The sequence below is a fragment of the Macaca mulatta genome, chromosome 6 (assembly GCF_049350105.2).
Source record: "Macaca mulatta isolate MMU2019108-1 chromosome 6, T2T-MMU8v2.0, whole genome shotgun sequence".
NCBI classification, from domain to species: Eukaryota; Metazoa; Chordata; class Mammalia; order Primates; family Cercopithecidae; genus Macaca; species Macaca mulatta.
In genome coordinates this window covers 158,305,364-158,331,486 of record NC_133411.1, presented here as the reverse complement: position 1 = coordinate 158,331,486, position 26,123 = coordinate 158,305,364, and the positions used below count along the sequence as shown (strand labels likewise).

General features: G+C 46.4%; 2 protein-coding genes across 4 annotated transcripts; both read right to left on the bottom strand.

Annotated features, from left to right (window-relative positions):
- Nucleotides 1-1,118: 1,118 nt before the first annotated feature.
- Nucleotides 1,119-13,002, bottom strand: PCYOX1L (prenylcysteine oxidase 1 like). 2 transcript variants are annotated; one of them, XM_078004204.1, is made up of 7 exons: nucleotides 12,605-13,002; nucleotides 7,970-8,176; nucleotides 7,794-7,843; nucleotides 6,602-6,776; nucleotides 4,634-4,845; nucleotides 3,290-3,430; nucleotides 1,119-2,809 (listed from the first exon to the last, which is right to left on the bottom strand). In XM_078004204.1, the coding sequence occupies exons 1-7, from the start codon at nucleotides 12,886-12,888 to the stop codon at nucleotides 2,148-2,150; spliced, it is 1,731 nt and encodes a 576-aa protein (XP_077860330.1). In that variant the 5' UTR covers nucleotides 12,889-13,002; the 3' UTR covers nucleotides 1,119-2,147.
- Nucleotides 12,987-25,247, bottom strand: GRPEL2 (GrpE like 2, mitochondrial). Of its 2 annotated transcripts, XR_013418083.1 has the most exons (5): nucleotides 25,096-25,215; nucleotides 22,594-22,747; nucleotides 21,318-21,399; nucleotides 19,378-19,811; nucleotides 12,987-13,002 (listed from the first exon to the last, which is right to left on the bottom strand). XR_013418083.1 is itself a non-coding variant. In NM_001261153.1 (4 exon segments), coding segments are annotated over 4 exon segments (678 nt in total). In that variant the 5' UTR covers nucleotides 25,173-25,247; the 3' UTR covers nucleotides 18,390-19,446.
- Between the last annotated feature and the right edge of the window lie 876 nt (nucleotides 25,248-26,123).

Sequence of the window (26,123 nt, the reverse complement as noted above, 5' to 3'; positions counted from 1 at the left end):
TTTGATTTCACTGGACTTGAGAGCCCCATTTGCATGTGGCTGACATTGTGCCTCTCTCTCTCCCATACCCTTTCCCCCTTTGAGCTTGAAGTTTGGGTGAGACCACTTCTGCTCCAGGGATAGGACCTGACTGCTCTAAGCCAATCAGCTTAATCTCACACCCTCCCTGCCTGCACCATAGTTACTGGTCTTGTATCTGAATCCCAAGCCAATCAGCATGTAGCATTCCCTTGACCACAGGAATTGGTTCAGGGGTGGTCCAACTGGCCAAGCCCCAAATCTGGTTCATTGCTTATGAGAGAAGACCTTCTCTTCCTGGGAGCTGTTGGCAGCCATCTTTGACCACGAGACAAATCACGGAACTGTGAGATTACACAGTGCTCTATGCCTAGACTTTAAAGCCATGATAACAAAAACTTTTTATTGCTTAAGTCAATGTTTTCTACTACTTCATCAAAAGCCTTCTTAGTTGGCTGGGGGCGGTGGCTCACATCTATAATCCCAGCACTTTGGGAGGCCAGGGGTGGGTGGATCACCAAGGCTAGGAGTTTAAGACCAGCCCAGCCAACATGATGAAACCCCATCTCTACTAAAAATACAAAAAACTAGCCAGGTGTGGTGGCAGGTGCCTATAATCCCAGTTACTCGGGAGGCTGAGGCATGAGAATTGCTTGAATCCAGGAGATGGAGACTGCAGTGAGCCAAGATCACACCATTGCGCTATGGCCTGGAGAACAAGAATGAAACTCTGTCTCAAAAAAAAAAAAAAAAAAGCCTTCTTACTGATGTGTCAGTTTCATAATTTCTATAGTTATCAATAAGTGCATACTACTTGTACTTTCTTTCACAGCCATTACCATCACCCTGGCACAGTAAAAACCACTTCAGAGTCAGTTTGGGCCTCCACCAACTGGAAGGGTATTTTCCCCATGCATTTGGCAGTGTTGTTACTCTGGGCACCCAGGCCCTTTCCCTAAAGCCTGACTTAGCAAGTCTGGTAGGACATCTGCATCTTTCTCAAGGCTCCCTCCCCTTCCCCAGGAGATACTAATGTAGTGGTTGGTCCCTGGACACCTAAGACTTAGCTCTTCCATTACAGAAAAGAAGAGGTCCAAAAGGAATGAAAAGGGCTTTTACTTTCTTTTCTAAAACAAGTGATTTTTAAGGGTTTGTAGAAAAAGCAAAGCAAAGCATAATTCTCCTCTTACTTCAAGCTAGTGTCTGACGAGAAAGTACCAGGGTAATCTCTGAAGAATCCTACCCCAACACCTTCTTTTCTTTTTCTTCTGCTGGAATGAACATCTAGGGGTGAGATATGACTGCTCCCTACCCATCTGGGGACTTGTCTTCTTTATATTGTTGCATTCCTCAATCTTTGCATAAGGAAGAGAATGGTTAATTCCTGTAGGTGAAAAGGAAAAGCTTCCCTCTTCCTACAGCCTCGCATGTTTCTCTTTTCCCACTGGTTGCCAGGAAGCTTGGAAATACAGTGACGACTGTTCAGGCGCATGTCTCTTCCTTGGGTCCTACCACAGTCATCTCCTCCAATATGCAGTGATGTTGACAGGCTTTGAGATGGTGACTAGTGAATTCTGAACTAGGTACCTCAAATCTAGCAAGTCCACAGTAAACAGGAGCTATGATCATTTCTTAGGTTTTCTGATCTTCCCTTCTACTTTATTTGTAACCATCTGGTTGTAAATGTTTTATTGTAGTTTGCCTCAACTGATTGTCCATTGTGGGAGTAGGTAGTGAAAAAAACAGTAATAAAATTAGACTCACAGTTCTCTGCCTTACATTCCCTCCCGCAGTCTTCTGGTTTCTAGCTAAAAAACCAAGTCTGAAGCACCTTGTGAAGACGAACTTTTTTCTTCTTAAAAAGAAATAAATAAAACAAATATACTGGCTTGGATTTCCTTCCCTTTTCTTACTTTCCCCCTTAAAAAAAAGCAGCAGCCACCGTGTGGACCCTTAAGATAGGCAGACAGTAGGCCACCTGGACCCACACTGGAGGGAAAAGACACTTGATACACGAGGGGTCAGAAAGAGGCCTGGTGGGCGAGCATGGCTTATTCAGTCCTGGGCTGCGGTGGGGTGTGATCCATTTTCAGTGGGGGATGAAAGTTCCCAGGCTCTCCCCAGAGCCCTCACAGTTCAGTCTTGACCTTGTGCATCAAATCTTTTTGATCAATCTTGTCTAGGTCCTGGTACCAGCGGTTGTAAGCCAGCAAGGCCACATTCTTGGCAGCCACGGCCATCACCTCCACGGAGCTGGCCGCCCACTCCAGGGCATTGAGGTAGAAGAGCTGGTCATGGAGTGCGAACCTCGGGAGCGTGGGGCGGGAGCCATAGAGGGGATGGGCCTGCCACTCAGCTGTCTGTACTGAGTAATAGGAACGGAAGAGGGTCTTTAGCTGGGTCCGAAAGAGTGGCTTAGGGGACTGGACTCGCCAAACAGCTGCCTCCTGGGGCTGCTTTCGCCGGAAGCTGGCAGAGATGTTGACAGGGCACATGTTGTCCAGAGTGCAGAAGAAGCTGGGGAAATCTGTGGTAAGGATGTTCGCAAATGGGAAAAGCTTAGGGTCTGGGAAACCGAAGTAGGAAGAGTTGAGGTAGCCGTGGACCAAGGAGACGACGGTGGGCTGGAAAGAGCCCTGCAGGTCATCAATGGGCGGGTGGAAGCCTGCAAACGTTAAGTTGCTGCTGCTGTTGTCCAGGTGCAGGGGGGTGGCAATGACCACGATGTCATAGAAGTCAGAGCTGTTGCCTACCTCATTCTCATACGCCACCTGGTACAGGGCTTTCCCCTCTGGAAACAAAAGAGCACAAAAGTCAACTTTCCTTTGGCTTCTACCCACTGAACTCCCTACTGGGGCCCAGCATTGAGGTTCTACTCCGGGTGCAGCAGGGCTGTCTAGATGGTGGGTCCTGGCCTCTCCATGCTGATGCGGCTACAGAGGAAGCAAGGGGCATGGAGTCAGGAGACTCAGTTTCCGCTCTGCTTCTGCCGCTGGCCAGCTGGGAGGCTTGGGCAAGGTTATCATTCAAAGTCCTCATTGGTCAACAGAAAAAGGCTGGGTTGATAGAAGTCTCAGTTTTCTGGCTCTGACATTTGAATTGGGAAAACAGCACCCTCTAGCGTCACCTGGCCAGGTTGGGGCTTCTCAATGCTTTTTCGGACATACTCCCCAGGGGGATCACAGACCAGAGCTGAGGTACAAAGGAGGCAGAAGTGTCTGTCCACTCGCTGGGAATGGCACACCTGCCCGCTCCTGCCCTGGCTACTCACCTGTGCTGTGCAGGGTCACGGAGGTCACTGTGGCATGGATCACATTGGCCTTGGTGAGCTTCAGCAAACCGGAACAAACCAGCTTATTGCCTCCTTCCACAGACCACAGGCTGCCTTGGGCCCCGGCTAGTGACATGGCTCCTGGGCAAAGCGGGAAGGGGGTGCTGATAGGTTGTCAGGGCCATGGGGCAGGAGGGCTGGGGAGTCCAGTACTATTCGGCGGTGCCTCCCTGCCAGAGCAAAACTCTCCCAACCATGGGTGTGGGGAGATGGCAAACATACGAGCAAGTACAACGAAGTGCATAGCGCTATGCGGGGAAGACACTGTGCTCAATGAAAGAGCCAGCTCCCACAGACCACATATTGTGAGGTCTATTCTATGCAGAATGCCCAGACTAGGCAAATCCACAGAAACAGAAAGCAGATCCGTAGCTGCCCAGGGCTGGGAGGCTGGGGGGTGTTGGTGAATTGAGGGCTAAAGGGCAAGAGGTTTCTTTTTGGGATGATAAAAATGTCCTAAAATTGACTGTGGTGATGGTTTCAGAACTCCGAACGTGCTAAACACCACTGAATTGTGCCATTTAAATGGGTGAATTATGTGGTATGTGAATTCTATATATCTCTACACAAAAACGCTGTGAAGGAGACACACAAGATACTGAAAGAGTGAGCAGAGAAGCCACATTGAGGGGACACTGAGGCAGGGCCTGAAGGCTGAGAAGGAGCCAGCATGTACAGAGCCAGATGAACAGTATCGAGGGTACAAGGGAGGTGCTTGTTATTGTAAACCTTTGCATCCATTTAACAAAAATATCCTGAGTGCCTAGTATGACTTAGGCACTGTTCTGTGTTTGCGACATATCAGGGAACAACAGACAAGGATTCCTGCTCTTGTGAAGCCTGAGTTCTCCACTCTTGTGGTGTGTGCTAGCAGACAGTGAGCTACACACAGGCCCAGCCACCCCATGAAGAGCTGGGAAGAGGAGGTGCTCTAACAGTGGCTCAAAGGCCTCAACACGGCAGTTCTTGAAACCAAAGTGTAGAGAGCAGAGCATTATCTCAGCTCTAACATTTACACGCATGCAAAGGATTGAGGCAATTGGGAGTGGTAGAACCACACTGGACCTGTGATCTGAGCCCTGCTTTCACTGTCTGTGAAGTGGGGTGATACTATCTCCTGCCAATTCACGGCCAGTGCCAGAATCAGATAGGATGGGGTAGCAGAGTGCCTACGTAACTGTAATGAGCTGGATAAAGGCGAGGTTATCATGGGGATCCCCCGTCCATTCTGAGCACCTTGGGTGGAGGAGGAGCAGGTGGGTAGGTCAAGGGCTGGACGCTCACCTGCAAAGGCGGGCATCGCTGCTGACTGGCCATAGCTGGCCCGCAGGACAGCGGAAACGACATCATCAATAAAGCGCTGCGTGACGCCCACCTGCAGCAGGGACTCGGCCACAGAGTGCTGGGTCATGTTGACAAAGGTGGACTCCCCCAGCGAGTAGAGCAGCTCTTCCACACCCGAGAAGGCATAGCCATGGGCCTGGTACTTATAGATCCTAGAAGACACATAGAACTGGAGTCCTTGTGCAGGAAGGCTTTCTGCCTGACCACCTGCCCCTGGGTCACAGTGCCTGGGAGGCCCACCAGGAACCCATGACTTCCTCTACATGGAGCAGTGGGAGAGAAGGCTGGTTATGTTCCCTGGCACCTGTTCTCTGACTGTGGCAGGCCTGCCCCACCTAAAGGGAGTGTGGAGGTATGGAATCCTTCTAGGCCTGGCTTTACATCACGGCTATGCTGCATAACAACTGTATCACTGCTCTGAGCCACTCCCTGCCTGAGGTCATAGTTCATAACCCTTTCTTCACCCAGCTGGGACTGCCAGGCTGTGGGCTACGGCCCACCCCTGCTGACACATCTCCTTCTCCAACAGCATCGGCTGTGCCACAGCTTCTAGGACCCGATGGCACATTGCAACTTCATGCCGACACTGTCACCTTCTCTGCCAGTCCAGCCTGTCCTCTCTTCTGGCTTGATCTGACAGGGCTCCCACTCACCCCCAGGCTCATGTCCTGTCGCTCTATCAGTCATGCAATCTCACTAGCATGGATTGGAACCACTGATGAATTTCCTGACTGGCAGGCCTTTGAATTGTTGCCCATTCTAGGGCTTCTTTTGTAAATATGTTGAGTTTGGTTATCAACAGGACACCAGATGGAGTGTCCAGAAAGTAGAAATGTGGGTCTGGAAGTGAAGAGGAAACTAGGGCTGAGAGGGAGAAGTCATCTCCCATAAAACGCAGAAGTCAACATTATTGGTCTGGATATAATTGACAAGGGAGAAAAACATCAGAAAGAGAGGTACGGAAATAAGCTTCGGGTGACATCTGGAGAATATAAGGAAGAAGTGCTATGAACAGCAGAGTTACAGAATGGGAAGGGAGTGGACAAATGCCAGGAACCAGGGAAGGAGGGCACATGGCACACTTGAGTGTCTGACACTGAAGGGAGGCAGACAGTGATGGGGTCCGGGGAGCAGCCCCTGCAGCTTAGGCTGGAAGCAGTGAGCACCTTCGGGAGGGACTTTGGGGAAAGGTGAAGTGACAGCTTGGTGAGTGAATGAACAGGGAGAGAACAGACCACTTGCCCTCCATATCTGGGACCAAAGGTGATGGGGAGGGGGCTGGAGCCCAAGGATAGGAGGAGTGGTGAAGAAAGGTGTTTATTCTAGATGGAAAAATGAGGACAACAAAATTTGCAAATGAGTGGTCCACAGACTGCATCTGCCCTACAGATGTGTTTCATTTGGCTTACAAGATGAATTGGTTGCAAACGTTGAAAAACTGAAAGTTTTCACACACAACTCTGGATTTCTAGCTTCTTCTGAAAAGTGAGTAGATCTAGCCACAGGAGGTGGGCATTGTACACGGCTGGCTGCAGATGGCTGCCGTGGAGGGCTGGCTGCCTCCTTCAGAGGGGGCCTTGTTCTGCTCTTTTCCACCTGCTGATTCAATGACTCACATCCCAGTTCAGCTCTTGTTAAGTGACTGAGTTTGCAACCCACGCTTTTATTAGCATCAGTGTAGTAGAGGGTAAGAAAATGAGTGTCAGTGTGACAATATTAGGGAGACCATTACTGGACGAAATACGGCCATTCCTCACGCCAGGGGCTTGCTCTGAGCCTGCACTGAATTGTGCTGGCTCAATTCTGCAAGGACCTTTTCCTTTTTCACAATGTACAGTCAGGCTGGTTCCTCCCCCACCTCTTCTTGGTCCCCCTGGAACGCCATCCCCACAGCTCTGCCAGCCCTACCTCATGAACTTCTCCATGACCTCCTCCACCCACATCTGCAGCCTCAGGAAGCTGATGCCGTAGTGCCACCAGAGGCGGAAGAGGTTCAGCAGGTACCAGTCGGTCTCCTCTAGCACGAAATGCTCCCCACCGAAGATGGCGCTCCTGCCCACCACCTCGCGCCGGTGCCTCAGCCCTGCAGAGACACAGAGGAGCCCCTCAGGTTCCCCCCAAGACTTGGGGCCTTCTTGACGCAAATGGACTGCTCCATTAAAGGAAACGTAAACACTATGGTTTGCTCATTTGTGCTGCTTGTTTATAAACAGTAAACAGACGCACGGGAAAATGTCTGGACTACCTAGTCAATAAAAAAAATGAAAATGAAAATAATGGGACATTTTACATTTTTTTCCCCCAAGAGGATCCACAAGTGAGGGAAATTCAGATTTTATCCCAGAATGTCCAGGGGCTGAGAGCCACTGGGCTTGCTCTGAGATGGTGGCCTTGGGCCCTGAGATCACACTGAAGTTATCCTAGCTCCTTACAGCCATCCTGTACTCTGCAACTTGACAGAGCAGTGGACTCCTAAATACAGATAGAGCTGTTATGACTTGTCCCTTCCCCACGCCCACATACCACACACACTGCTCTCCACTTTAACAATACACTATGTCTTGGAGATTGTCCTATATCTGGGCATAAAGACTTCCCCATTCTGACTGCTGAACAGCCTATTGTGTAGTTATACAGTAATTTGTTTAACCCCAGGTCCTAGTGGATAGGCAGGATACTTTCAGCCTTCTGCTATCACAAACAATGCTGTAATGAATAACTTGGTATCTATGCTACTGTGCACATCTGTAAGACCACCTGTAGCATCACTTCTGAGAAGTGGAGTTTCTGCATCAAACAGAATGTGTATTTGACAGATGCTGCTGGGTCTGAATCCCACCTTTCTTGCTGTAATGGCTTTAGCTTAAATCTATACATTTTCTGAGCCTCAGTTGCCTTAAGAGGAGACATAATGCTCATCTTGCAGGTTGGTAGGGGGGATCTGAGGTAATGCCTACCTACCACTCAGAAGGTGCCCAGCAAGCACCAGCATGTGGAAGGTGATATAATCACAATTATTTAGAGGCAGCAAATTGACAGGGAAAGAAACCGGCCTACGAGTCAAAGCTGAGTTCTAATCCCGGCTCTGCAACTAACTCACTGTGTAACCTCAGGCAAGTTCCTTCCCCTCTCTTGTCTCTGTTGCTCCATCTGTAAAATGAGGAGATTGGGCCACATGACCTTCCGGCCTTGATGGTCTGGGAAGTCTGAGAAGGGCCCAGTGCTGTCACCAGCCCCAGGGCACTGGGCACCGGAGCCCCAGGACTGACCACTCACCCAGCAGCTTGACAAAGTCCTGCATGTGCAGGCTCAGGGAGTGGAAGGAGGCAGCCCCGCTCTCGTAGTGCTGCTTGTTGACTGAGATGGTGGCCAGGCGGCCACCCACGGTTCCCTTCTCGTACACATCGATCTGCACCCGAGGTCCAAAGTGTTGCTGGAGGAAATGGGCCACGGCAGAGCCCCCGATCCCGGCCCCAACCACCGCTGTCAGCAGGCCCGGGAGGTAGGGAAGGAGAGAGACAGAACATGAGAGTGAGAGGCTGCAGTTCACACTGTATCCTCCTGCACTGGTGGTTCCCAGGTGCTTAAATTTCATAGGCTTATGACATTTCCAAAAGGAAATCTGCAGACTGAGTTGTCAGTAGAGCTATTAATAAGCAAAGGCAAACCTGAAAACCGCCGCCTACTATACCTTCACTTCATAAAGAAAAAGGTATTTCAGTAGCAAAAGACCAGCAAAGAATACTGAAAGTCAGGATGACCAATTAAAGAGAATAAATTTAGTTTTATATAAAACTTACTATCTTGCTTCTAATTTTCTTATTTCACTATGAATCGTTAAAAGTTACTGACCAGTTCTGTTCAGTGATCAGTGTTTGGAAACCATGCCTTAATCCAGGGATTGGCAAACTACAGCCTGCAGGCCAAATCCAGGCAGATGTCTGTTTTTGCAAACTAAAGTTTTATTGAAACACAGTCATGTTGCTCTTTCAATTACTGTCTATGACTGTTTTCATTTTAGGCAGAGTTGAGTAGCTGCAACAGAGACTTCATGACCTCAAAAGCCTAAAATATTTACTCTCTGGCCATTTACAGAAAAAGCATACCAACTCCTGGTCTAGTCCAACCTACCACTGGACACTTAAATCATCTCTGTGTCTGTGTTTGTGAAGAGTGGAATGCATCTGCCAGACGTGTGGTTCACACCTGTAATCACAACACTTTGGAAGGCTGAGGCGGGGGCAGATCACCTGAAGTCGAGAGTTCGAGACCAGCCTGACCAACCCTGTCTCTACTAAAAATACAAAATTAGCTGGGTGTGGTGGCGCATGCCTGCAATCCCAGCTACTTGGGAGGCTGAGGCAGGAGACTCGCTTGAACCTGGGAGGCAGAGGTTACGGTGAGCCGAGATTGTGCCGTTACACTCCAGCCTGGGCAACAAGAGCAAAACTCCCTCTTAAAAAAAAAAAAAAAGACTGGAATGTACCCTATGATGGATTGCTCATTACCCTATAGGACACTATACTCCAGTTTGAATTCTTGTTACAAAGTTTCAGTTTTTTTGGGTCTTATCATGCACTGTCTTTACTGTACCTCCTGCCTTCTTGTTATTTGCAAACTTGGTTTACATGCCATCAGTATTCTCATCCAAATCACTGACAAAAATGTTTCATGGGACAGTGCTTGGAGGTGCTGCTAGGAAACCACTGCCTGGACAGACATCAATCTTGTTGTTTTTTTTGAAATAGGATCTGGCTCTGTTGCCCAGGCTGCAGTGCAGTGGCATATTGGCTCACTGCAAACCTTCCAGGCTCCCAAGCAGCTGAGACTACAGGCACCTGCCACCATGCCCAACATATTTTTCGTAGAGATGAGGTTTCACCATGTTGTCCAGGCTGGTCTTGAACCCCTGAGCTCAAGTGATCCTCCCGCCTTGGCCTCCCAAAGTTCTGGAATTACAGGCATTAAACACTGTGCCTGGCCTGACACTAATCATTAAACAGTCCTGTGAGAAAACTGTAAACTAGCTATGAAGCTACTGAACTGGACTACCACCCTACCTATAATTTTTGCCAACCATGTATCTGAAACACCACTTTCTTCTCATCAGACAGTCCAGAGGCCTTACCCAAAAAGAAAATGAAATAAATCTGGTGTAATTTGTCCTTTACTGGACCCATTCGGACCCACAGAGTACCAGCTCCTGCCAGGAAGTCACAGGCAATCCTCAGACAGCACCAGGTTCTCTATGATCTGGCCTCTGCTTACTTATTCCACTTCCTGCCCTACCCTCCCAAGATGCCACCTTCTCGTCTGTCTAGGCTTCTCTTATTGTGGGTGCATAGCTTTGTTCTCCCATCCTGGGCCTTTGCCCAAGCTGTTCCCTTTGATAGAAGTGCCATCACCCTGTGTCTCACTGGCTTCAACAGCCCTCAGATGTCACCTATAACTTGGCTTCACTGTCCCACCTGAGGGGAGTCAGGTGTTCCTCCTGCATATTCCCACAGCACACTCTGCTTAGCCGTACTGTAGTCAAGTTATTTAAGGACAGAGAGAGAGCGCACATGGTCACTATGTCCCCAGATCCTGGCAGACAGCAGAGTTCATGAAGTATTTTTTCTGTGTTGAAAGAATAAACCACTTCCTCTCTCAGTACTTACAAAGCCACTTCCAAGACAGCACATAACCTTTTTATCTTAACCACTGTGCTCCCATCCCCTCCATGTGCAAAGAGTCCCAAATTACCCATTTTTTCAGAGAAATTGATATTAAGGCCTAGAAGCTGCCCAAGATCAGGAAGCAGAAGACACCACTTCATTGTGAACCAGCTCATTTAACACAACTGACACCCATTCTCTAATTTACAGTAAGATGTCCTGGGGCACAAAGAAAAATCCAATAGGCTTTTGTCCCCCAGCAGCCCAGCAAGGATTGGGCAGACAGACTCCTGCACACAATTAGCTAGGACAACCCATGATGAAGTGCAACAGGGTTCCAGGGAGTCCTGAAGAGGAAGAGTGAATTCTGCCCCAGAGGGTGTGGGGACACAGGCTTCTCGGGTAAACAAGATTTCATGCAAGATGCTGGAGGACAATCAGCTTTATCAGTGAGAGGACACGCACACTCTGCAAAGAGATCAGCATGAGAGGGGCAGCATGTGGAACTATATGGGTGGGTTTAGAGGGTCCTGATGCCACATGGGGGTTCTCAGATTTGATCCTGCAGGAGCACAAGGATTAAGCCATCCTAACAGGAATCCGCATTCTTGTTGTGGGTAGAGTCCAAACCACCAAGGTGAACAGAGGCTCCCGTCAGAGGGCTGAGGAAAATCTAGAAAGGTAAAGGGCAGCGTGGCATTGCCAAGTGTCCCAAGCTCCATGTTGCCACAATTCTGCTGGGTGGAGGTCCTGCCCCTTCCCCAATGATGAGAAATGTCTTGTCCTGTTGCCTGTTCCCAAGAAAACGGGGAGTGCCCTGCATATTCCCACAGCACACTCTGCTTACCCCTAGCCACACTGTATTCAAATGATTTAAGGACAGAGAGAGAACACATGGTCACCCATGGATACTGCCCGCCTAACTCTTCCACATCCTTCAAAGCCTGGCTCAAACTCCACCTTCTCTATGAGGGCTTCTCTGGCTACTCTAGCCTCAGGATTCCCTTTTCTTGGCAAGCCCTCATCTCTCAGTCTCAAACTGGTTTCTGGCATGCTTCAGTCTTCTTAACCCTGTATGCCTGGGCTGTGGTTCTGCTACACAAGAAGCTTTAGCACCGCACTGGACCCTGTAAGTTTGTGATGCTTCTATGAGATGTTCCAGGCACTCCTGCCAACTGGGGTGCATGGAGGGTGGCCTAGTGGAGTAGGGTCTTTGTCCTCCCACCCTGAGGCCCAGTATTTCTGTCTGTGGGAATATTATGTGTGAGGGACTTGAAAATCTTCACGAGTCATGTAGTTAAAATGACAATCGTTGAGGGAGGAAAAATAAGCAACTGTAAACACATATGAAACTCTAGTCAATGATATGCACGATGAAGTATTTAGTGAGGTGTCCTGATGTCTGCAATTTATTTGGAGATGCATCAAAATGTAGGATGGATTCGTGGGTGTCTAGAACGGTGCGTGATAGTTATGTGACACAGCAAGTATAGTAGCAGTTAATGGCAGAATGTAGGTGGTGGGTATACAGATGACCACTATAAAATTCTTGCTGTACTTGTGAACATTTTCAAAATAAAGTATTGGGGAAACCACACGCACAATAAACAAAAAGACTGTTGTTAAAAGTTCCCCGTTCTGTCAGCAAATCTCCAGCAGACCTTGTGTTCTGTCTCTGTCGGGACTGTCTCCTATCCACCTGGGTGGGGGGGAGGCGGGGGGCGGAGGCGGGGTTTGGCTTACACGTTACTTCCAGGAAGCACCCCTGGGGCCGCAAAGACAGGGTGAAGCGCCCCTCCTCTGCATGCACTGTACTTCCTCAGCTCAGCACGGACTTCCCTGTACTGTGAGGGCTCTTCCCCCAGCAGGAACTAGAGCACCACGTCTGCTACACAGAGAGCCCTCAACCAACCTCTGTGAAGGCCATCGCCCAGCCTCTCTGTCCTCTGTCACCCGGGGGCCTAGCAAACAGCTAGGTCCATGACAGATGCTCAGCGACCCTGGACCTCTCTGTGAGATCCGCGGCCAGTCCTGCCTAGGCCTCTTTTCTGTCCTAGGTGGCCCTCTTCACATGCCATGCCCCGGCCCCATCAGGACCTTCCCTGCCGCGTCCCCTTCGGCGCCTCTCCTCCACCCAGCTCCTCTCCCGAGGACCCCTCCCTCACCCAGCTGCCCTCCTCTACCTCCACCTAGCTGAGAACTGAGAACCCGCCAGCCCTCCCCAAATGGGAACCCCACCGCGTCCTTCCCGCACCGATTTTGCCCGGCGGGGCATCTCCGCCAGCAGCGGCGGCGGCGAGGAGCGCGGTCAGCGCGGCGAGCAGCGGTGCTGCGCGGGCCATGGCGGGCGGCGAGCGGGCAGCACGCTGGGTTCGGGCGCTCGCGGGTTGGCGCTCGCCTCTCCGCCCCGCCCCGACGCCCCACTGGCAGTCCCGCCTTCCTGCCGCGCCAGACCCAGCCCCGCATTGGCCGAGCCGCCGTCCCTCTCCAGCACGAAGCCCTCATTAGCTCCATCTCTCTGGGGATAGGCTCTCTCATTGGCAGCTTCCTCGTTCAACCCCCTGCATGCGGGTTCCTTATTGGCTGGTTCATTCTTGCCCCGCGCAGGTGTGCGCGCCTCGGGTCCTCAGCATCAGGACCAGGGCCCAGCTCCTGGAGAGGGATGAAAGAGATAAAACTGAAGCTTTGAAGACCTCGGTTATGTCCAACCTCTACATTATTAGCTCTATGTCTTCTCCGTGTCTCATTGTTTCCTCTTTTATAACACAGACGAAGAGTCCTGCTCCACCTTTCTAGCTGGTTGTAACCATCTTAGGAGATAGGGGATATGAAGCCGTTTGCAGTGTTTCCAAGTGCTGGAAATTGCTGAACAAGCATGCGGCCAGGGTGGTAAGACGCTACCCTATTCATATGCTGACACAAGCCCCTGACACAAGCCCTATGCTTTCGATACTGACCTCCCCAGCTGTTATTTATGTGTTTGCAGTTTATATATATAGTTAATATCTCTGCTTTCTGCTTCCTAAAAACCAAAAGGCGGGGAAGGGTTTCATCTACTCTCTTTTCAGAAAGGAGAAAAGGAGGGATGAACTCCCATTTTCATCCCCTAAGAAGACAAGAGCAGCAGCTCAGACTTGCTAGTTTATCACGCTGTGAAAAACAGATTTCCTCTGACAGAAAATAAAGTTAGGGATGAGTTTCAGAATAAAGAAAATCCGGAGGCTAGGGGTGGCTCAAGCCTGTAATCCCAGCATTTTGGAAGGTCAAGCAGGAGGATCGCTTAGGCCAGAAGTTTGAGACCTGGGCAACAAAATGAGACTCTGAGACCCCGTATCTTAAAAAAGAAAAAAAAAAAAAAATTAGCCAGGAGTGGTAGTGCACACTTGTAGTCCTAGCTATTCAGGAGGCAGAGGTGGGAGGCTTGAGACCAGGAGTTTGAGGTTAGTGTGCGATGATTGTGCCACTGCACTCCAGCCTGAATGACAGAGTCCCCATCTCTAAAAATAAATACATATATAAAAATAAATGAAATCCGTATTTACTCAGTGAGATTATGGCTAAAAGAAGAAACTGGGCCGGGCACAGTGGGTCATGCCTGTAATCCCAGCACTTTGGGAGGCCGAGGTGGGCGGATCACTTGAGTTCAGGAGTTTGAGACCAGCCTGGCCATCATGGTGAAACCTTATCTCTAATAAAATGCAAAAATTAGCTGGGCTTGGTGGTGTGTGCCTGTAATCCCAGCTACTCAGGAGGCCAGGGCAGGAGAATCGCTTGAACCTGGGAGGTGGATGTTGCAGTGAGCCGAGATCGCACCACTGCACTCCAGCTTAGGCGACAGAGCGAGACTCCGACTCAAACAAAAACAAAAACAAACAAAACTGAAGGGATTCAGAGAATGGTGAAAGAGCTTATAGCTGGGGTTCTAAGTCAGCACTGCAACTTACTTGGGCCAAACTGGATTACTACTAGTAAACTGGTAGATGAATAAACATGCATTTGTCATAATCTTAAACTTTTTTGTTGGCAATGTTTGTATCAGGATGCAACACCTTTTAAGTTCATTTCCAAAGATTCAAGATACTCCCTTAAACAGTTTTTAAAACAAGCACTCATTGACCACTGTGTGCCAAGTTCTCTTATGAACTTACTCTGATTCTTGTCATTTTTTTGTAGGGTAAATCATGTTAGTGTTCAAATTCATCTTCTTGTCTATACTTTGCTTGTAATTTTAGGGTCCTTTGTAATTCTTAAATCTAGAGCTGTTTTCTTCTGTTAGGAAGCCCCTCCAACCCTACCAGCCCATTGACAGTGTGTGTGCTCATCAACGTTGTAAGAGAGGTTTGAAAGAGCTGATAAGGGGAAAAGTAAGTAGGTATAATTCTTGTGGCACAGAGGTGCCAGACTGGGAATGCAGTGGGGTGACTGTATCATTTTATCTGCTGTTGTGTAACAAACCATTAAAAAATTTAGCGGCTTAAAGTAACAGTCATCTATTTTGCTCACACTGCACCTTAGGCAGGACTCAGTGAGATCAGCTCATCTGTTCCATGTGGTATCATTTGGGGCTGCTCCACTGGGTGTGGGAGGATCCATCTTCAAGATAGCTCACTGGCTGGCAAGACAGTGCTGGCTCAGCTGAAAGCTCAACCAGGGCCCTCAGTTCCATTCCACAGGCTACTTCAGCTTGCTCTTGGCATGATGGTAAGGTTCCAAGGGTGAGCATCTCAAGATAGGAAGTGGGGATACCAGTTTTTTAAGATTTGGGTCCAGAAAATAGCAGTGTCACTTCCACTGTATTCTATTGGTCAAGCAATCACAAAGCTCCAAGGAGAATCAAGAATGGACATGGGCCCTCCTCAATAAAGGTGTCAAGAAATTCTGGAGCCATGTTTTAAAACCACAGTGAACTTGAGAGCATGGACATCTGAGTGGAGAGGAATAAGCATATACTCATTGACTAGCACTGGGAATATGGGACAAATGGTTTATGGAGCTACAGTGTATAGACAGGATTGGAAAGATAATGAAAACGCAAGACCAAATCCCAGGGAAGGCTGGCCCAACAGAGGGCCATTCAGCCATGAGTCTAGGTATATGGAAGCTAGCTGAGAAGCAGAGGTAAAGACAAGGCCAGGCAGTCACAAGGTGGGAAGGACATGGGGAAGCTGAAGGTCGGAACAAGGCCAAGTGTCTATAATCTGGTTAGGAGAATAGTCAGTAATCCAGCAGTACAAGTGCAGTAATCAAAGGAAATAAGACACCTAGAACCAAAAGGTGAACCCAAGAAAACAAGTCAATGCCAGAAAAAAAGGCAGAAATAGGGCTGGGCACGGTGGCTCACGCCTCTGATCCCAGCACTTTTGAGAAGCCAAGGCAGGTGGATCGTCTGAGGTCAGGAGTTTGAGACCAGCCTGGCCAGTGTGGTGAAATCCTGTCTCTACTAAAAATACAAAACATTAGCTGGGTGTGGTGGCAGGTGCCTGTAATCCCAGCTACTGGGGAGGTTGAGGCAGGAGAATCGCTTGAACCTGGGAGGCGGAGGTTGCACTGAGCCGAGATTGCGCCATTGCACTCCAGCCTGGGCAACAAGAACGAAACTCCATCTTAAAAAAAAAAAAAAAAAAAAAAGGCAGAAATAGGAATCCAGATCTAAGAAATACATAGGAATCAGAAAGAGGCAAGTCAAGGAGGAATAAAACAGACAAGACTTCAACACGAAGGCAGGGTGGGGAAAGCCCACACTGCATCCACTTGGCTGTGCAGCTATGAGATCTCAAGGTACCTCTCCAGAGCATCAATGAGGCAGGTCAGCAGTCATGAAGTGACCATAACGTTCCGTATACAACACCAATAGGCAGACAAAGACTCTAAACACCTGAACTGCAGTTATTTCAATTCAGGTTTTATTAAAGTTGTTTCTGAATATTTTTTCTCAGTGATCCTTGTTCTGATGAATATTACATTTTATCCTTAGTTTTGCTCATTTGATTTTGCTTTAGTGTTTTAAGAACTTATTTATCAAATCCTTTGCTATGAATGAGAGCACCAAATAATGTATCAATACCCAACTGCCTGATTCCTTTATAGCAGTAAGAAAAGTCAGTAAAACATCTGTACAGTACAAGTACTAAAACATCAAGATCCCCTCTTCAAGTGAAAGTGAGCCAAAGCTTCCTTAGCATCATCTGCAAGCCAATGTCTTTTCACTATACCATTAAGATGAAAATAACTAAGAGCACTGACACAATTTTCTTGCTCTTTCCATCTAAAAATGTGGGTTTCTTGTGGTGTGGCTAATTTTTAAAAAACCAGAAAATGGAAGGAAAATAAGTCAGTGAATGATTAGCTTACAAGTTTTTTCTACTCATCATTAACCAGTCTTCTCTTTTCCCTAAAGTTTAGACAGCCATAAAAAGGCAGGAAAAACAATGTACATAATAAAAAAATAAAAATAAATATCTGAGAGCCTACTGTAGTAGGCATTTAACACATTTCACTTAATCCTCACAATGCTGTGAAAGAATTATTATAATCATTTTACAAATAAAGAAACAGGCTCAGAAGGGTGAAATGACTGGTGCCTAAAGTCACGCAGGTGACTGAGCTGGGATTTAAGTTCAAGCCTATGCCCTAATATGCTGCTTAGGCTCCCCAGAGCCCTTCAACTTGAGATTCTTACTATTATAGCTTCATCTTCTAATTCTAAATTTATACTTTTAAGTCTGCAAAACTACTGAATAATAAAATAACCTAAAATTATTCTCAATTTACTTGCCAAAATGGGAGGTATTAGAGTATTAGAAAATTCTTCTAGCCTGGGCAATATCGTGAGATCCCACCTGTAAAAAACAAACAAAAAACCAAAAAAAAAAAAAACTGGCCAGGCGTGGTGGTGCACTTGCCTGTAGTCCTGGCTACCTGGTAGGCTGAGGTGGGAGGATCACTTGAGCTCGTTAGGTACAGACATCTCTTTAGGTAATCATAACATTCCATACCTAAAATTGTTAATTGTAATTAATGGTAATGATAGCTCGCAATAAAAAACACAGAGTAATTACAATCAGCTCATTTTCTTATTGTCACCATGTGTCTATCTCACAGAAAGGAAGGTAAAAAAAGACAACTTCCTATTGTGAACATTGATTGTTCATTAAATTTACAATATACACTTAGCGGAATGCCAAAAGATGTTCTGGTTTTAAAAGCTTATCCACCAGTCTTTTGATTGCATTTTAAAAGTGCATATTTGTTTTTTAAGGGTCTAAATCCGATGAAGATGATAGGGCCCACAAGGAGATGGCTTTACTGATACATTTGTGTGCTGTCTTAGAATTATCTATAATGTATAAGAGGATAACTTTTCACCACTCCACTGAATGCCATAGAGTTCCAGCGGAAAATGGATTTATTTTATGAGTAATAACTTCAATCTAAACCTATATAATCTAGACATCCAACAACATCTGATTGTCTGCTGGAGACTTAATTGCATGCCCATTAATCTTCAATAATTGACATTAATATCTAGTTGTTCTTTATTCATATTCTTACTGCAATTTAGTCAACAGAGATTATTTTCCTTGTGTCCAGTCCTAAAATGACTAGATTTTCATACTTCAGAAGCAGAAAGGGTGAGATTTGATCATTAAGGCTTCTTCCAACATTAAAATATCCATAATTGACTGCCTTCCTAAAATCTGACTGATGTATCATTCATTAAGTCATTTATTGGACAACTCTTTTACAGAACACCAGCTGTAAGACTGAAAAAAACCCACATAGGCCCATTAATTCTAGGAGGTTAATATATAAAAGGTGAGCTCAATGTTTACACAAATGTGACTTAACAGATACAAAGAATAGGAAATAAAGCTTGTCAGTATAACGGAGGTAGTGATTTGTGAGTACCAACTTAAAAAAAAAAAAAAAAAAAACAACTTTGCGGGCGCAGTGGTGAATGCCTGTAGTCCTAGCTACTTGGCAGGCTGAGGCAGCATTGCTTGGGCCCAGGAGTTGGAGGTCAGCCTGGGCAACACAGGAAAAAAAAAATTGCTAAGAGGAGAGAATACTTATGTTAAGTGTTCTTATCACAAAAAATAACATAAACAGAGCCGGAGGAAACTTAAAAAAAAAAAATTCAGCGTAACTATTAATAAATGAAATGAGAAATCATGGGAACCTAACACTTTTGTACTGATCACCACCTCCCATCATTTAGTAAAGGATTATAAGGCAAAACTGACAAAGGGGAAGAGGAATAAGGGCTGGTGGAGTTAAGTTGTAGGTAAATTACCCAAATAGAGCCATCTGGGTCATTAGCTGTTAGTGCTGCCTCAATTTGCCTGAAATGATTATATGACAGGGAAGCTGAAAATAATTTGAAGATAACTCAGAGCAAAGACAGCACAAGGCTTTTTGGCCATTCTTGCTTGAAAGGGTCCTGGGTATCTCAAATTTCAATGTTCCTTGCCTTCCAAGTCTCACCTAGACCTTTAGCCCCTGCAAATGGGGATGAGAAAGGGGTGGGGTATGGGACAATGATGTGAGCATAAAGCCTATCTAGCTGGGATTACAAGAACAAAAGATGGCTAAAAGGAAAAAACAAAACAAAAGGTAAAGTCCTGAAAATCTATGTGTATAAAAATCAATCCAAATGATCTAAATTTATACAGCCATGAAGCTTTATCCTCTACGTACCCAAATGTTGAACCAATCCCCACCATCTCCTTTTTCCACAAAATACACAATACTATACAATTCCTATTATAGGGACCGCTAGGAAGAAACACGTAGTTGAAAACACCTAGTTAAAAGGATTTTGGATTCAAATTTATCACAGTACCAATTTTCCTAAACATGTTTTGATAAAGGCCATCGGAACACTTGTCACACTGTTCAAATGCCCAATGGTAAGACTTCTGATGAGACCAAACAGGTCACGTTAAATCAATAGAATATCTTAGAAATAAAGCCAATATGACTAAATCCAAAATATATCACATGAAGTACCTCATGTACAATACAAACCTAGTTTAATAAATAAAAGAAACATAGGTGACTGCGCTCTGGGAGAACATCCAGTTCCTGATGGCCTCTTCACAGTCTTCTCTGAGACTCCACTGCCACTTCCACTCGGGCAAGCCTAATGGTGCGGCCATGAAGTTTGTAGCCATCTTGTCTTACTAATGCCACGGTGCCAGGCTGCACCCCAACACCAGCTGGCACATGACAGATGAGTTCATGCTCATGGGGATCATATTTGTCACCAATGGGTGTCAGCTTCTCCAGGCCATGCTTGGCAAACACACTTTTCAGCTTTGCTTCTAAAAGCAACAGCCCTCGGAAGACCTTCTCCAGAGTGAGCTTTTGGTTCTCAGGCTCTGATTCTTCAGAAATGCACTCTGTAGTCTTCTCCAAAATGTCAGCCACCTCCACCAAGTCCTTACAGAAACTCTGGATTCCTGCAGAGAAGACAGATATTTTTATTGTTTGTGAGGAAATCACTCTGCCCTTGGGCATAGACTTTGGGTAAGGCCTAAATAGATGGCTAGTATGCTGAGTAGTCCAGCAAGTGGAAAGGCTGCCACACAGGACTCGGAGATCATCACTGATTACCACCCCAACCCAACTGACAAGTCAGTGTCTCTCTCAGAAGGCATATATGACCAGGAACCTGACTAGGAAATGAAAAAGAACCCGAGAACTAGGTAAGACTGTAGACAACAGGCTTAAGCCTGTCCTTTAAAAACAACTATTTTTATATTTATGTATCATGAATATATATAATATATATAGAGAGAAAGAGACGGAGTCTCACTCTGTCGCCCAGGCTGGAGTGCAGTGGCTGGATCTCAGCTCACTGCAAGCTCCGCCTCCCGGGTTCACGCCATTCTCCTGCCTCAGCCTCCCGAGTAGCTGGGACTACAGGCGCCCGCCACCACGCCCGGCTAGTTTTTTGTATTTTTTTAGTAGAGACGGGGTTTCACCGTGTTCGCCAGGATGGTCTTGATCTCCTGACCTCGTGATCCGCCCGTCTTGGCCTCCCAAAGTGCTGGGATTACAGGCTTGAGCCACCGCGCCCGGCCTATATTTTTATGTATCATGAAATTTTGTTGCTATTTGCTTGTATTATGTACATTTTGAAAATTCCTGCCTGTCCCGGTTGTGCTAAGGCATACATTCTCAACAGGAACAAGACATTAATATTTCATGAGAAGGGCAATAACAATAAAAAAAGAAAGTCAACAACACTATGCTAAGGGTTGTCATGAATGGTTTATTCTTGAGGACTGGCTAAATAGGAACGCGAAAGTAAGACACAGCCATAGATGAGGCAAGTTGGCTATGAAGTTGCTGGAGATGGACCACAAAACTTGTCTGATTTTTAAAAAGAGTCATATGAACTGTTATAAGACAAAAGTAAATTCAGTTGTTGAGAAATCCCATTACTCTCAATTCTAAACTTGATTTTTCTTATGGAAATGAGGACAAGAAATGTCATCATTAGAGAGGTCTATGACACAATACCAAAGCTCCAGTGGGGGCTGGTGAGAGGCAAGGACTTTGTTAATCTGACTTCAATCCAGGGACAGGCTTAAGGTCCTGTGTCAAAACAGGTAGCTATCTTGAAATCAAGGACTTTTTTTTTTTTTTTGAGACTGAGTCTCACTCTGTTGACCAGGCTGGAGCGTAGGGGCATGATCCTGGCTTACTACAACCTCTGCCTCCTGGGTTCAAGTGATTCTCATGCCTCAGCCTCCAGAGTAGCTGGGATTACAGGCGCCCACCACCATGCCCAGTTAATGTTTCTATTTTCAGTAGAGACAAGGTGTTGTCATGTTGGCTGCACTGGTCTCGAATCCTGATCTCATGTGATCTGACAGCCTCGGACTCTCAAAGTGCTGGGATTACAGGCATAAGCCACTGCACACAGCCAAAGACATTTTTATTGTAAATAAATCTCTCACCAAATATCTTGGCGTCTTCCACACATCTCTGGGTTCGCCTCCTTATGTTTTCACAATCAGCTACAGCTCTCTGGTATCTCAACTGAACATCAAAAGCAAAATCAAAAGGATGAGAAAACAAATGCTTATTGGTGGAAGAGAATGTTTTTGTTTACTTTACGAATTTCACCCTTCTGATAGGCTTTTATAAAACAAACTAGGAGTTATAGAAATTTTAGATCAGCTACTCCAAATCCCCAGTCAAAGCAGAAACCCACTCGTTAGCAGCACTGCTAGGTAGTCATTTAGCCTGGTAGTTCAAACTCCTAATGGTTTTAAGTTCATTATCTTGAGAAAAAGCTTTCTTTTTCACATTCAGCCAACACTACCAACCTCCAACTTCCTTTCATTGACTTGAACTTAAGGATAACTGAGAATAAGTTTTAAAAGTATGTCATCTAGGCAGGGCACGGTGGTTCACGCCTATAATCCTAGCACTTTGGGAGGCCGAGATGGGCAAATCACCTGAAGTCAAGAGTTTGAGACCAGCCTGGCCAACATGGTGAAACCCTGTCTCTACTAAAAATACAAAAATTAGACTGGCATGATGGCAGGCGCCTGTAATCCCAGATATTTGGGAGGCTGAGGCAGAAGCAGCATTTGAACCTGGGAGGTGGAGGATGCAGTGAGCCAAGATTGCACCATTGTACTTCCAGCCTGGGCAAGAAGAGCGAAACTACGTCTCATTAAAAAAAATATGTCATCTATTTGGAGGCAGTTATTTTACCCTCTCTAGTCTTTTTCTCTCTCATTCTTAATGCAATTCTTGGTTCTTTTAACTCCTGTCATAAGGTATGCTTTCCAGCCTCCTTACCATTCTATCTAGGTGGTTTTGCTTTGGAATTCCTCTGGTTTATCTATCTCCCTCTAAGTGTGTCTATCAACCCAGGACTGGGCAAAGAACAATGGTCAGTGACCTCACTCATTCAACACATACTTATTGTCTACTATATTCCAGGCACTGTACACCTCTTTTAATCTGCCAAAACATCAGATATCTAAGCGCTGTGACATAACAGGAAGCCGAAAAGAGATGACTATCTTTAGCCAGTGGTGTTTTTGAACTACTACAGTTTTTTTCTGCCCAGTATACCTAGCAAGGAGTGGAGGAGGGATGAGGGGTAGCAGATAAAGAGTCAATTAGGGAAAACTTCATTTTAAAAATTGACATGAAAAACTTTATGTGGACATTTAAACTAGAGAGACAATATGACGAACAAATATAAAATCGACTCACTGTTAAATCCTGGACTTCTTTCTCCAGTTTAACAGCTTTTACCCTTAAGGCTCGTTCAGTAAGAGAGGGCCCAAGCTCATCAGGAGGGTCCTCAGAACGGCAGTCCTCACCAGCAGTTCTTTGGGTGGCAGTGCTGAATGGAAGTGGCCATCCCCTGTAACAGGAAGGAGGTGGTGCATAATGAAGAAATGCCATCATAAGCCAAAATTACAACCAAGTTTAGAGACCAGAGATCTTCCCAGATTGAATCTCTGGGGAAAGTGTTTTCAGTTATAGTAACAAATGAACACTTACGAAGTCCTTACCATGTACCAGACACTTTGAGTCATCTTTTCCTCTCACAACAATATGTGGATAAGTCCTATCATTATCCCTATTTTACAGATGAGAAAAGTGATGCTGAGAGGCTTAAGGCATAATGGCCTGCTCAAGATCACATAGTTGGTATTCTGCTGGGTTAGGACCCTAAGCACCAGGCAGCAGAAATAGCCAGAACTGGGTATACAAAAGTCAGCATAAGGAAACCAAATGCTAATAACCAGAACCAGAGGAGCATTATCAGAAGTGGGCATTCAAAAAGTCATATAGTTCTGGTTCAACCTTCCATCTTACAGATGGGGGAAATTTAGTCCAGTAAAGGGACCTTATCAAACTGGAGTTAGGCTTAGAATTCTAAGCCTTCCTCACCACAAGCTGTAAGGCTTTTAGGAGAACCTGTGCTGAGAAAGGAATTCCCACCTATATATAAGATCAAGTCAATGAAATACTTACAATACTATATGTTACTGCCAGTGAACTACAGACACAGGTGAAAATAGATCTTTGCATTCAACTAGTTATGTAATCTAGAATTTTGTACAACTAAACTGTTTTGACATTTAGTTCAGTTTACACAGGAAGAAATTCAGACTAGAGGCTAGTTTACAGCAAATCTTGGACTGTGGAAGTGTTGACCGCCAGTTCAAGGAAGTTTCCATTGCACCTCCTGGATCTTCGTAATTTGACTTTAAGTAAAATTATCCTGAAAATCAATCTGTGAGTACAAGAGTTCTTTAAAACAATTTATATGGACTGGCATATATTGTAGAGTGGTCCTTGAGGAGACGGCTGAGCAAATGCTTAAAGAGGGTAAAAGAGTCGGCTTTAAAAAAGGGAAGAGCATCCTGGGCAAATTTAAAGGTGTAGGCAAGAGGACTTGTATCTCCCCAACTTTCCAAGCTGCTCTTAAATTCAATTATTATAATCTGATGTGTGATTTTATAGACAGTTCCACATTCTGGGGTCAGAAAATATGGTCACTGTAGATCTGGGGATAATTACACACAGGGAAACACCTCCTTCTCCCTAAAAAACCACATTTATCCACTTGAAAAAGCAGGTCAAAATATTCTCAGGGCCAGTTCAAAGGGAAAATGGCCAAAGCTTAGACCAAGAAATAGGGGTGGGGAGTTGTGGCCAATCTCAATTCCTGCTGCTTCAGAATTGAAGCAGGGAGGCAGCTTATCAGAAGGAACCATTTTTCTTCTGGTCATTTCCTTACATCACCAACAAGCTGCCAAAAAGACTTGAGAACGGTAAACAAAACCAAGTCCCCAAACCCTGAATACAACCTCTTACTCTGGTGCTAGGGTAGGATGTTGGGTCAGGTGTGTTAAGATAAAAACGGTGACATATATAGTTAAGCACATTTACCAGATTCTCCCGTAGCTTACTTTACTATTCAGAGGTCCAACCCTACCTCGTACTCAACCATTTTTATTCTCTTTCCCAGGAAGAAACAGTGTAGAGGCAATAATCTCTGAGAAAATTAATTAACATCGCTCATTAAATAAGAGCGCCCATTCTAATGCCCTGGTTTCCAGCTCGGGTTCTACCACTTCCCAAATATTTAAGTTTGGAAAACTTACTCAACTTTTCTAAACCTCAGTTTCCTCAATTACTAAATAGGGAATAATAAAAAGAACCACCCATAGATCTGCAGTCGGCCTCGTAAGCGACCAATATAAGCTGCCGATGAATAAAGGCAGCAAATGGAACTTGTCTCCCGAAGGCTGATGCAATGGCCGTTTGGAGAAACCAAGTTCAGCGGCCTCCTTTTACTGACAGGTACAACAGTGCCCGGATAACGGAGAAAGGACTGGCCTAAGGTCACGCGGAGTGAGGGGAGAGAACCCAAATCTACTCACGGGTACCACAGGCTGGGAGAAGAGGCCGGGAGAGAGGTACATCCCTCCCTTGGGGGCTTAAGAGACTTCTCACCTTCCAGGCCATACATGACCTCGGATCTCCCCCGCTTCCTCGGCATAAGAAAGAGGTGCGGCTGGGGGCCTCAGTTTCCCGGTCTGTAAAATGGGGCCGTGAGTGCATGGTCGTAGAGGCCGAGAGGCTTGCTCCCCTCGACTACGTTCAGGTAACTCTCGCTCTCCAGCCCACAACCACCCGGGCTGGCTCGCTAGCCCCGCAGAGTCCTCACGCTACCGACCCCCCGCCTGCAATGCTTACTTGCTGTCCCACGCGGCAGTCGAGGCCAGTAGGCGCTGCACCCGCAGCCGGCCCGCCCACAGCGACCTTACGGCCATGTTCCCGACTTGGGCTGAGGGAGGCAGCGCACGCGCACTCGCTGCAAGTGAAGAGATGCTCCCGCTTAAAAACCAGCCTTTGCGGGCGTTTCCCTCTCAGGGCTTCCGGACAGGAACGCTATACTTCCGTTTGCCCTGTGGCCCGCGCAGTTCCCCATCCGGTCGTTCGGAGCGATCGCAACACTTCCGGCTCTCAGTGTGTTTCGCGAGTAGGCCGGGTCCTAGTGGTAACTACAGAGGCTCCGTGCTGGGCGCAGGGTCGGCGGCAAACAAAGCAGATCATAGCTGTGTCCGCATGGAACTTACTTGATGTTATGAGCGATAAACAGATACAAGCGGGATGTAAAGTCAGAATATGAGCGGTGTTTAAAGGTGAGGGGCAGGTGTTGCGGAAGCCTGGAATAGAAATTTAGCCGTGTGGGATGTTTTCCCAGAGGAAGCGGGTATTTGAGCTGAGCTGAAGAAAGGGTTCAGGCAGAGGGAAACATCTGCAGAAGCCTAATAAAGAGAGAAGAGTATTCCATGTAAGGGACTGAAATATACAGAGGCGGGAGGGCAATAGGACTAGTTGTTAGGTAGGGCTAGATCACGTGAACGGTTTAAAACATTGCAGCCTGAACCATTGCCTATCACTCCTCCCAGCCTTTTTCTCGAATGCCCTTCTTATGGACTTGTTTTTTAAATGGTGTGTATTTTCTCATTTCCTCTCATTAAAATATAAGCTCTTTTAAGGCAGAGATATTGTCTATTCATTCCCATTGAGCAGTGCCCTAATTAGGTGTTCAAAATTATTTCTTTTTTGAGATGGAGTCTCACTCTTATCACCCAGGCTGGCGTGCAGTGGTACAATCTTGGCTCACTGCAACTTCCGCCTCCCAGGTTCAAGCAATTCTCCTGCCTCAGCCTCCTGTGTAGCTGGGATTACAGGCGCCCACCACCAGGCACAGCTAA